The sequence below is a fragment of the Pyxicephalus adspersus genome, chromosome 8 (assembly GCF_032062135.1).
Source record: "Pyxicephalus adspersus chromosome 8, UCB_Pads_2.0, whole genome shotgun sequence".
Taxonomy (NCBI): domain Eukaryota; kingdom Metazoa; phylum Chordata; class Amphibia; order Anura; family Pyxicephalidae; genus Pyxicephalus; species Pyxicephalus adspersus.
Window position 1 is genome coordinate 39,913,542 of NC_092865.1, and position 12,917 is coordinate 39,926,458.

At 34.8% G+C, this 12,917-nt stretch overlaps 1 protein-coding gene across 1 annotated transcript in view; it reads right to left on the reverse strand.

Annotated features, from left to right (window-relative positions):
- Positions 1-2,415: 2,415 nt before the first annotated feature.
- Positions 2,416-12,917, reverse strand: part of IVNS1ABP (influenza virus NS1A binding protein) — a gene marked incomplete in the record, with an annotated part of 24,798 nt that continues 14,296 nt past the window's right edge. The window contains 10 exon segments of the mRNA XM_072420107.1: positions 2,416-4,242; positions 5,288-5,461; positions 5,669-5,800; positions 5,972-6,098; positions 6,378-6,499; positions 6,614-6,838; positions 6,983-7,109; positions 7,622-7,729; positions 10,437-10,562; positions 12,046-12,219. Coding sequence (XP_072276208.1) covers positions 3,980-4,242; positions 5,288-5,461; positions 5,669-5,800; positions 5,972-6,098; positions 6,378-6,499; positions 6,614-6,838; positions 6,983-7,109; positions 7,622-7,729; positions 10,437-10,562; positions 12,046-12,219 — 1,578 coding nt within the window.

Sequence of the window (12,917 nt, forward strand, 5' to 3'; positions counted from 1 at the left end):
GTGTTATGCCTAAGAATTATAGCCTACAATCTAAAATAAATTTCCACGCAAAAAATTGTTTTTTTTTTTCTTTTTGCATGGAAGTATAGAAAGAATTAGAACACCCGGCATTCGTGTACGCGTCTCTCTGCGATTGCTGATGTTGTCAGTGCATACGTCCATCGATGGGGGTCGTAGCGGGAAATTCCAATATTTTGTATTGGATTCAATACAAAGTCCTGTATCCAATCCAATACAAATTAATACAAAATATATTTATGTGGTTTTGTCTATAGGTATGTGTCCTTGGACTGTTTTAAAATTTACCACACTAGGGAGGTGTTTTAGAAAACTATAATACTATACAGTATACTGAATTATTGCATTTTGAGTATTTTTTATTTGTTTATGTCTTCTTGTTTAAGCTGATTTTTGTGTTTTTTTTTTACATGATTGTGTGTTTCAAACTTTATTATATTCAGGATATCTACTAGACCCTTGTTCGGACATATTTCTGTAAGTTACAGGTCTACAAAAAAAAAAAATTTCATGAAAAACAGTGGATCACTTTTGGTTCAGAAATCCAGACATCAGTAAAACGCCCAGGAGGTTAATTTGTCCAATTATTTTGAGCCCCTGAAATGAAGTGATTGTGTATCTTGTGAATCTTTTTATTCAACCAACTGAATTAAAGGTGAAAGTCTGCAGTTCAATTGCATCTGAGTTGTTTCATTTAAAATTAATTGTAGTAATGTACAGAAACAAAATTAGAAAAAAGTTGTCTCTTCCTAAATATTTATGGACCTCACTGTACATCATAAACAAGTTAATGTATCAATGCTTACAAGTTATTATATAAGTTTAGTATATTAGTTTTCTTTATAGCCGCTGATCCTGCAGATAACATTTCCTCAATAAGCCTATTTTGCATTCCTACAGGAAACTCACCGCCAGGGAATTATCCACTGGTTTACCACAGGGCTTCCGCCAACTCCAGTAAAGACGTCAGTGTACTATTTTCTAAACCTGGTAGTTAAAAGACCTTTTTTGCATTATGTAGAGGGCTGAATCCTCTTCTTGAAGAGTCATGTTAATTTATTTATTGAACATTAGATTACTCCCACACTCAAGTGCATACAGTTCTTTCTCAAAATGGATTCACTATGCTGATCCTCTACTGGGATTGGAAATATCACCTCATCAGATCATGCCACCATCTCCCCGAGGGTACAAAAATTGGTTGCTCATTGATCAATGAAAGTCTTTTGCAGGACTCATGATTCTTTCAGATCTAAACAGGCAACCCAAACTTTTTTTTTTTTTTAAACATATTTGTTTGTTTTTCAATTGAATTGTACAGGTTATAGGTCACATTCAAGGTGGGAAGTTTTGAAATGATTGTGGTCTCATTTTTAAATTCACAAAAACCTTTACAGGGGTGTGTACAGTATTTATAGGCACTGTAATAATTGCACCATATGCCCAAACTACCAACAGATCTTGCTCTAAAATGCTGATGCACAGTTATATTCTAAATCTGGTGGCACATCTCTCCTTATTACATTGTTTAGTTCACTTGGATGAAGTGGGTTTTATTCAGAGTCGAAATAATAGCACCAAGACCCTGAAAATTATGTATTTCGACTGAACCCAAAGGGCTCCACCTCATGTTGCTGTTTACTGAAAAAGTATTTTATTAAGTAGAACGGGGCTTTCTATGATCAACTCTACAGTTTTTTGGACTGGCTAATGAGCTTTAGAATTCTAGCCCTATACTCCCTTCCTTCTGCAAATTTAAAAGTAAATGAGATTCTTTCCGGTTCCTTTTCGGTCAACGACAAATGCCAGGGATATCCATTAACCCTACCAATAATATTTTTGACATCGAAACCTCTTCTTAGATGATGCAAACCCTCACAGGGTCTCATCAGAACACCAGCATTTGCCAACGACTTTACCTTTCTGTGCCAACTGTATCCCTGCCCAGTCTTCTTTCCAAACTTGTTTTAGTTTTGAACTTTGGCCTCTTAACATTTCCCTATCGTGGAAACTACAGGTATTTATTAGGAAACCATTTATCTTGGGTCAAAACTGTATGCCATGGACTTCCCTCCCTCACTGCACCAGTCCCATTCAAGATAGCTCAAAATTAAATATTGGGATGTTTTCTTGATTTGGGGGTTTTAATATAAATAATGCCCAAGAACCTTTACCTTTTGCAGGCCCGCCCCGTTTCTGTAGCCTCCACGTTCTTCCATAACCTTAACCCATAAATGGCCGTTTTTTAAATATATATTTACAATACAGAATAAAAAATATATGTTTGTGTCCACAGGAAAATACTTGGTGGAAGGGAGGGATAAATACATTTGCAACCGTAGTTGTCACATAATATTGACCCCTTAAAGTCTATCAGACTGCAAACACACACAGAAAGATGGAAAAGGATCAGTTTATTTTCAACAATCCAATTTAAGAATTGTGAACATTACAGTGATAGAAAAAAAGTTAAGTTACAGACATTACAGAAATTGGCTTAAGACACTAAAAATTATCGGCGGATTGCTGCATTTCATAAAACCATTTACAAAAACCGCCAAAAAATAAATATGCTGCTACCTCCTAAAACAGTGGAAAGTATTCATGGAAAAGAAACTTGACACAGGTGTTAGAGAATCAGAATACTTAAATGTACAGTATGTAATGTACTGATTGTAAAAGCCTTCAAAATAAATGCTTTCAAAGATACAAAGAAAAAAAAAAAAATCTTCAGCGATAATGGTAATTGTGCCACTTGTTTGCCTACAAAAAGTAATAAAAAGGCAGTCTGAAAATATTTACTGTTTTGGCATTCCTGCACTTTTTAATCAAAATATCAGTCTTATTTGCACTTTAATAAGGCTTTTTAGCACATTCTGTACTGAGAAAAATACACAGATCACTCACATACATTTATTAACTTCCACCTTCTAGAAATTACTGTTGATAGGAATTCTACATTTCAGTGCAAGAATTAGTTCTTAAATATATACAGTACATAAACTATTTGCAGATAATTGTGGAAAAATAAATCTTGATGATTTTAATTCCTTGTCAATGAAATTGCACAGCAAGCACAACACTAACTAAAGACGTTCTCAAGTTAGCTTGCTTTAAGTAAAGACAACTTTCCTTTTCTAAGCCTGATGTGATTAGGACAATTGAACTGCATATTAAGCTCCCAGTATGCCACAAAGTGGGAATATACAAAGTTTTATATATGCAGAGGCAGTGCACAAAACTTATCAATACAAGCCAGTTCCAGCTAAAGAACCTTTTTCAATGCATGCCCAACAATTTACAAAACAAATATGCAATATGGAAACTGCTGATGCAAGAGAATCGTGACACTCTGAAGGGTTTGTACGAGAGGTGATCAATAAGTTAATAGAATCACACCTAGCTACTTGAGATGTATGCCTTGTAGTTATTTAGTGTAAGCCTTTATCATACTGTATTCCCATAGGGCTCATCCACACATGCTATTCAGTTTAAATAGCATTCTAATGCACAATGGTGTATAATTTAAAAAAAAAAAAAAATATATATATATATATATATAGTTTGTACTCCATTTTTATACATTGAGATTTGCTGCTAATCACTTTCTGATTCTGAATGTGTTGCCTAACCAAACACCACAACACATGAAAGAACTTGCATGGAGACGAAGGGCATCATGGTGTGAAAGGACTGATAGGCTGCTGTGCAAAAGAAATTGTGATGGGTAACCAAAATAAGAACGAGTATGAGCAAGCCGTATTAGGTGTTTGTACCATACTTTTGGCCCATTTTAGGTTTCATTTGTGTCTTCAAATATAAAAACAGCTCTTTAAGGTCAATGGGAGAATTTGTTTTCTCTAATAAATAAACACAGGTTAATGTAACTTGCTTTCGTTAAATTACTTCAATATAATTCCATTTTCTTTTTGGTCACTCCTCGTAAGATAAAAATAAGAGTCTACATATCTTTAGATCTGCACATTTTGGTGTATGTGCTCCATTCATTTATACTGGCATTAAAAACTTCAATTGTATTCAAAAATTCATTTCCATCAAATCCACCAACGGCAAATATGTTGTTTCCTATAGCTATTAAACCAGCATTGCTTCTTGGAGAATTCATGCTTCCAACCATCTTCCACTCATTTTTTACAGGGTCATACGATTCCACACAGCTTAGTGCACGAGAGCCATCAAAGCCACCTCCTACAAAAAGTTTACCTGTGAAAAAAGAAAATTGGCTTAATGTCACAACATTAGGCAGAAAGTTAGATTAATAAAAGAAAAAAATATTTTATATAATCGCTCTCTTACACCTTGAAAGTCTAATCTGTTTATATTTAATCTTTCTGGGTTACTCTATGCCTTCATTAGCATCATGGAAATAATTTTATTTTTTTACCCAGTTATGCCATTACTGGGTCTATGAGCTGCTCTAAAAAATGCAACAGAAATAGCTAAGCTAGAGGATTCAGCAGGGTGCTGTGCAGAGCTTTTTAAAGCACAAAAAAGAAACATTGCAGCACCCTACTTCAGTACTCCTTCAGAAACCTCTGATGCAATACAAAGGCACGGAAGGCATGACGGAAAAAAAAAAAGTCCTCATGAGTGTATATGGGGGTCTGGAGGAGTGGGCATGTTTAGGATCCTAGCACTTAATTCATAGTATTTCAAACTGCCACAACAAAAGCACATATGTGATGCTGAACCTCTTTTAAAAAAAAAAAAAAAAAAAAAAAAAAAAAAAAAAAAAAAAAAAAAAAAAAAAAAAAAATAAAAGTAAAAGTAAATCATAACAATAAAATAAGTGGATCAGGAATCCGTTATCATGGGAAGAAAAGGGCGCCCTTCAGGCTATCTAGTGACTGCAGAAACCTGCAGATGTCAAGAATGTTAAGGTTTTCCATAAAATTATTGGGATGGTTGCAGAAGGTTTGTAAAATGTAACTCCTATCGAATGATGAGGACACTTTGGGTAAGTACAGTAGGCCTGGTTTTAAAATTGCAGTCTCTGAAAAGATTACTAAGATTTCTTAACACATCAGGTCTGCAGGTAGCCTACACCTACTGGCTGTGGTACTGGCCAACAAAACAGCTATTTAAAGTGTTAAATTCTTGTACCACCAACTGAGGACTTCTGCTGATCCCAGGAGGGGGAAAAACCTAATCCTAGCTGGTATGTTGTGTTTTCCTTAGCAGTTTTAGCCAAAGATACATTTATGATGAAAAGGTGAGAATAAAAAAAAAATAAAAAATAAAGTTTTACCATCATAAACTGCTACTCCAGCACCACGACGAGCAACATTCATTGGTGCTACTAGGGTCCAGGTATCATTTTCAGGACTGTACCGCTCCACTGAATTTAAACAGTTCCACGATTCTGCACCTCCAATGATGTACATATGATTATCCAGCTCACAAACTGCAGACTGGTGCCTTCCTGTAAGATTTGGAATAGTGGAATTAATAAAAAGCACTAATAAATATGACCTTTTTTTTTTAATGGAGGCAAGTAACACACTGCAAAAAGGCTACATTGGTTACTATAAATAATTAACAAAACATGTTACAAAAGGAGGATGGATACTATTAATACTTTTTTTTACTAATAGAAAAGAGCAAGCAATGCAAAATATTTTACACATACGGATGTTAAGTGGAGCGCAGCTTGTCCATGACCTCGTCAAAGGTTCAAATACATCACAATTTTTAAGTCCTTTTTGGCCATAAGGATCCGAACCTCCAACAATATATAACTTTCCATTAAGAGCACAAACACCTAAGTGAAAAAAGTAAAATTGAAGCAACAAAAAGATTTTTATTTTTACAAAGCAACCCTTAATTTATCTAGAATGTTTATATAGAAAATACAAAGCACAATCTTTTAGTGTACAGATAGAACTTTGAAAGTAATGAAGTCAGTATTTCCTTTACAAAACCAAACTTATACCTGCATTGCAACGATTAGTTCTCAGCTCAGGAACAGGTATCCATGCACTGGCTTTAGGGTCATATTTTTCTCCACAACTAAGATCATCAGACTGACCATTCGATCCTCCAACAACATACAGCTCATCCTTAGGTGTGAGAAATAAACAAGCATTTTATTTTAAAAGCACATTTAACATCACTACTTTAACAAAGGCTTAAAATGCTTTTAGTTACATTGATACCACAGAAAGGTCTTTCAATGAAACTCAGCTGGCCAGAGAGGTGCATGGGAGCAGGGGAAGCCATATAGACTAAATCTAAGCAAGCAAAGTGGCTTTAACAGATGTGTTGGCAAGATTGGCGATTTGGCAATCTAAATAAAGATCCATACAAAAAAACAAAATGCGGATGTAACCCACACATACCATTAAAACTGCCATTTGAAACCGAGCCCTTGGCGTTTTCATTGGAGGCAGAAATGTCCAGTTGTCACTCTCTGGGTCATAGCATTCAACTGTACGGAGACATTCTTCTCTGTTGTAACCACCTGTATAGGAAAAAATGGCAAACCAAAAATAGTCACAAATGCACCCACAATAAACACTGGAATTTTTTCATGTTTATTGTGCTTGCATAAGAAATTTTCTTTGTTACCACGTACCTGCTGCAAATAGTTTGCCATTCAGTTCAGCTGTCCCCAGACCAGAACGTGCATAATGCATTGGAGACATGATTTTGTCATTTGAGTCATCGGGTGGTATCTCAAGGCTTAAACTTTTCATTAGACGAGGTGTATTTATTGGGGAGCTCAATGGGGTGTTGCGCCCATGCAAAAAAATCACACTTAATGTGCTGTTGAGAACAGCAAGACACAGATAGGCTTTACCTGAAAAAAAAATATGCATACCCATTACTTTTAGCACAAGTTTGCTTCATATATTTCCTGGTAACTTATGTATTAATAATGATTTGTAGAGGCGATCCGATCCCAGGGAAAAAGAAAAAATTGGGACACTAATACTCTACTTACTTGACTTCTTCTCAGATGCAATTATTTTCCATTCATGTTTGGGGTTTGCTGCAGAAAAACTGGAAGGTGAAGGAATTCCAGAAGAGCCATTGTTCATATGCATGTCACTTTCACGGGGAGATTTCTTCTGCAAAAGCAACCCAATATTTTTTTTAAAAAAGATAAGAGAGTATAAAAAGTTCTACCTTGAGTATAGTATTTCCCAAATGAGCCCATATAGCTCATTGATAAGTTATTGTATCAAATAAAATCTGAGGGGATTAAGGATTTAATAAAAATTGTGTTAACCAAATGTTTAAAAATTCCCTTTTTAAATTTACTCTAAACATTATCTGTAAATAAAGGCTGCAACTTAGTCCCCAGCACCCTTGAAACAAACTGGGGCCAGTTTGTCCCACAGCAGGGTTTGATAGTTCCACAGGATAGTGACTCTGCCAATGTAATACATCAGTTTGATAGCTTGGTAGTGCATTCTAGGAGAAATCTAGCTGATGCCAAAGAGGCTCCCTGTACCCTAGCACCTGTCTCTGCTTGGGCTGGCGATAACATGTTAACTCTGAACTGGGATCCTAATACAATCTACTAGATTAAAAAAAAAACAAAACACATTTTTCATGTAGAAGGAAAAAGTTCTTGTACCTGGACCAACTGTATACCATCTTCTTCACCACCAAACATGTCATTATGTTTGTCCAAAACATGTCCATCAAGTAACTTGTGATCTGCTGAGTAATACAACGTCTGCACCTGTAAGAGAATGAACAAATAGCCGTATGGATACTAGCCCCATAAAACCAATTCTTCAGAAATGCCAACTCTGGTTATCTTCAAAGCATTATAGTTTCCATTTTGGAGGTAAAGCTATTGTATGGCATCAGTTCTTCTAAACACTAAGGAATCTTCAAGCAATAGTCTTCCTTTTTCAGAAAGCAGTAGACAGCTGGAAGGATGCTCGGTAGCATTCAAGTGGAAATTGTACAGAACAGATGCAAAAATATATATATACAAAGAAGTAACATAAATGCAAGGAGAATACAAATGAAAGAAGCCCAGCGCTTTTAAAGACATAAATAACATTACACAGTCAGCATTAAACGTCTGTATAAATGCAAGATGGGAGCCCAGTATGCAATAATTTTATCCAAAATAAAAACGCATGCGTTCCCCCCAAAAATATTACAAGCTCGCTGGTGGATAATAAAAAAAAAAAGCATGAATAAAATTACTGATGTAATATTACACAGCTCAGGAAAACGTATACATAATGCTTGGGCAAGAACATTTTACAAAGACGTTCAAGCTAATTAACTGATGGCTTCCATGAGGTGTCCACTGAAGATAATCAAATGAGCTTCATAGGACTTTCCACACTACTAAAGTTCTGAAGCTAAAAAAAAAAAAAAGATCAAGAAGTAGGGCAAAGACAATAAAATCCCAATGATTCCACAGACATAATATCACCATAGATATAAATTAGGTTTTTGAGACCAGCATTGCTCCATTAGTTGTTTTGTATAATCATATGTAAAAAAAAAAAAAAAAATAATATATATATAAAAAAAAAAGCAAAAAGCCACAAGCAGGTCGGCTGGCTCAGCGTATAGCACTCTTGCCTTTGCAGCCCTAGGGCCCAGGATTTTTTCTCAGCCAGGACAATATATGCAAGGAGTTTGTATGTTCTCCCCATACTTGCATAGGTTTCTCTGGGAAAAGTGGTTTCCTCCCACATCCCAAAAATATGAAGTTAGGTATATTGGCTTACTCTCAAAATTGACAGGCGTTAATGATAAATGAATATGGGAGAGATATTAGATTGTGAGCCCATTTGAGGGGACAGTACGTGACTATGGCTGCATAATAGGTTGGTAATGTATAAACACAAAATAATAAAAAAGGCCAACCTTGTGAAATTTACAGATATTTTCAAATAAGATGAGCCTAAACTACATAATGCATGTTCTCAGAATGTTACCATCATAGTAACTATTTTTTCAATTTGGAATCTGGGCAGGGCATCAAATAAAAACATTTTTTTTTAATGTTAATGATAATGTGTCTATGGAATCTTTGGCGTATCAAAATATAGTTTGTGAACCCCTAAAAATTTCTGGATTTCTGTATAAATGGTTCCAAAAACAAATAACTAAAAATCACTGTAGGAAATTGCCAAATAAATCCTCCATCAAAATAATCTGGACTGCGGAGATTAGTGCAATATTGAGATGATAGAGCTTTGTTCCTGTTCAAATAACTGCAAATTTCCCGTAAAAATGCCTTGTATTTTAAACTTTTTTTTTTGTGTTTTTACCATTTGTTAAAACGAATATTCACAAAATGCACTTAAAACAAATTAGACAAATTAGTCCTTGGAATGTTTGTTTGTTTTTTCTTTACAATGCAGATGGAGACCCAATCAATTCTAAGGCAGAAAATTATAAGGGGTTCAGAAACTCCTGTACTTTCTTCAAGCTACTGCTTGAGCTTCCTTTAAGTTTAGCCCTTCTGTTCTTTAATGTGTAGCTTGGAAGACATGACTACAAAGCATAGACACATGCAGTTTGAATCTATAATGTGCATTATTTCAAATAAAAGGTGCACTCATTGCTGTGTTTCTGCACATACTAATGTACCTGAACTAAACTGGTAATTAAAATGAAATTGTAAAATTTTCCAAAAGTAAATTACTGTAAAAACTTTTAAAAAATGATCCACAAGTAACCGCCTTCTTTTACTAGAGGTCTTTTTTGGATGATTGTAAAACTTGCTCATTTTCATAAAATAAAGAAATTATAATTCTATTCTGCATTTTCCAATTCTCTCAACTGTACTTCTGAAACGCCTAAAATATTATCATAACATATGTGAAGAGTGAATTTTGGAATTAAGTTTAGGACTTTTGCAACATTTTTTTGTTTCTAAAGCATTTCCAATGATAATGTTAAGATGGTACAATGCACACAGATCCTGTAAAAGGAGCAAACACTGTTAAAATCATCATCATGGTTCTCTGCCCACAGTGGATTTTCATAGAAGGCTAGGGCAGACTGGTGCTTCATTACGATTCAATTAACCTTGAGGTATCTTCATTGTTCTTCAGTTTCAGGAATCCTACTTTTGTAAAATAACCTACGGAAAGATAATCAATGGTGAGGAAAAACGGTTAGGCTTCATCGTAAAAGGGGAATTTCAAGCATAAACCTGTAAAGAAATTTGAATGAATGCAGTGGTTTTCAAGACAAAACAAATATTCCTTAGTACTTATAAAAACTGGAGAAAAAAAAAAAAAAAGATTAAAATATATACTGGCAAATAAAGATTAATCTCACCTTTAAACCTACCAGATTTCAACTGAAAACAGAAATTTTCTTTATTTTGGGCTCTGATTATTATAAAAGGACAATTTTAATTAGTTTTGCACTGCTATTTGATCACATCAACCCTTCGAAACACTAACCTCGTCCATCAGAGTCTCCAAGCTTTCTCCATGTTCCCATATGCTGCGCTGAACCCAGCTGATTACCTTTGAGCATAACTTCCCATTATTTGGAAGGGAGACATTTTCTTCTAGCATTATTTCCAACTAGAAATAACAAAATACACATTGCTATTATACATTATGAGTATAGTTTCTTAGAATTTAAACAAATAGATTGCTACATTTGGTTTATGGCTGAAGGCAGGTGTGTTGAACAAACTTTCTTCAGTATTACAAGTATGCTTTAAGGTGCGTACACACTTCCAATTTTTATTGTTCCAATCGAACGACGAACGATCGATTGGGCAAAAAATCGTTCGTAAAAAAGTAACCAACGACGCCGACGAACGAGGAAAGTCGCTGGAAACGAACGACCGGACCGGCGGATCGGATTGGACAACGATCGTTGAACATCGTTCGTGTGTACGGTCGTTCGTTGATCGTCCATGTTCAGAGCATGCGTAATGAACGAACGTCCGTTCACTTTCCTGTCGTGCACATAGTTCCTCTATCGCTCAAACGATCGTATCTTTTGTGTGTACAATATCTACGAACGATCGTGTCGTTCCCTCTATGTGCAGGATCGGTGCTATACGATCGTTCATGTATATCGTGCAGGAACGTTCGTCGTTCGTTTTCCGACGATAATAATTGGAAGTGTGTACGTAGCTTTACTCTTTTGCCTCCTGACCTATATAACAAATAAGAGATTAAAACAAGCAATCAGCTGTATTAGTACCATCAGTCTGGTTTGAGAATCAAGAAGGCTCTGGACTCTTTATTGTAAAAGTGATTTGGGTGCCTTTATAGCATGATTACTTAATCACTTTTACAGATAAAAAAAAGTGTTGCTTTCAAGCAAACCACTGAAAAAAAAAAGGGTAAGGAGATAAAGATGACTTGTGCCTACTGCCTGAAGCGAGACAAAAGATATCCTCATGACTTAAATAAAATGTTAATGTGTATACAGCAGCATTACAATACACATTTTAAATGAATGGTGTCTCTAGGACAGAGAGTGAAGGAAACTATCCCTGTTGGGACAACGAAGGAAAAGAAGTTTAACTATTCCTGATTTTACCAAAAATCATTAAAGTTTTTTTTTTTAACTGAAAAAGAAAGTTTACAGTCCAAACCTCAATTCAATACATATTCTATTAAAGAATTTCCGACTTGGGGGGGTAGTTGTTCATTTACATTTTCTTAGTGATATGACAGAACTTAAGTTTTGCAAAAATGTTTTTATTATTCAAACCTGTACAATAGCAATTGAAGACTACCTTTTTCTAAATGCTAATATTTCCTAGCCCGCACAGTAAATGGGAAAATAGTCATATGCCCCAATCTACTTTTAGTTAGAGACAAAATGTTGAATATTCCACAATAGAACAGCCAGGCAACTAGTATTTGATGTGTTCAATAATAACATTCGAATCCTTGTTTCTCCCAGAAAAGGATTCTTTTACTGCTAGAAAACTGTTGGAACAATTATTATCAATGAAGTCTTCTTCACACACTACAGCAGTTCTTTACTACATAGTTTTCCCTTTCAAGCATTCCTCATAAACAAGAAAACATGTGTACTTACTTTAAGTCGCGGAAGCTTAAGAAAATCATCTTGTTCAGAAATTTTCAGAAGATGCTCCTGAATGTACATGTCTATTTTACTTAGAAGGCGCCAATCTCCCATTGCATTTGCAAAGTTACGGTAAGAGATACAGCTCTGTACATCTATCTTGGATAACAAATAGTCAGCACACACCTTGAAGAAAAAATGAAATTTATATAGAAATAAATAACAAACCTTTCAGTATGTAAGTATTAGGATATTGCCAAGAAGTCATGAAAAATATTATTATTATTTAAGTACAATATTTAGTTTATTGGTTTATAAGCCAAGTACAAGTGCCCATCAGCTCCTATATATTTAAATCAGGAGGGCCATGCTTTTTTGAAACCTTTTAGTACATCACTGTATGCAAATTGCATCCACTGATTTATTGAGATGGGTGTTTATATATTCTTTACTTAATGCTGTCTGCATCTTTGCATTATTTTTGTTATTTATAAAGTGTATATTGTTACAAATGGTATTTGTAAAGTTATGTATGCAATTCTTGTTTTGGATGTGTTTCAGTTGACCTCTAATATAATGTCCTTTTACTTTATTTCTTCTTGTGCTTTGTCTACTATTTAAAACCTCTATTCATATATTGCAACAAAAAAGTAAAAAGTAAAGTAAAAAAAAAGTAAAGTAAAAAGTAAATGTAAACTACCCAAACAATACCCTCAATATGTAAATCCCCGTACCCCAGTTGTCATAAACTGTGAAGATTAACCTAGACTCAAGCATAAAATTAGTGGTTTAGTCAAGACAAGACAAAATGGGCAACAACTGTAAACAATTATAGAGAAAGGTCTAGACCAGGGGTCAGCAACCTTTACTATCAAAAGAGCCAT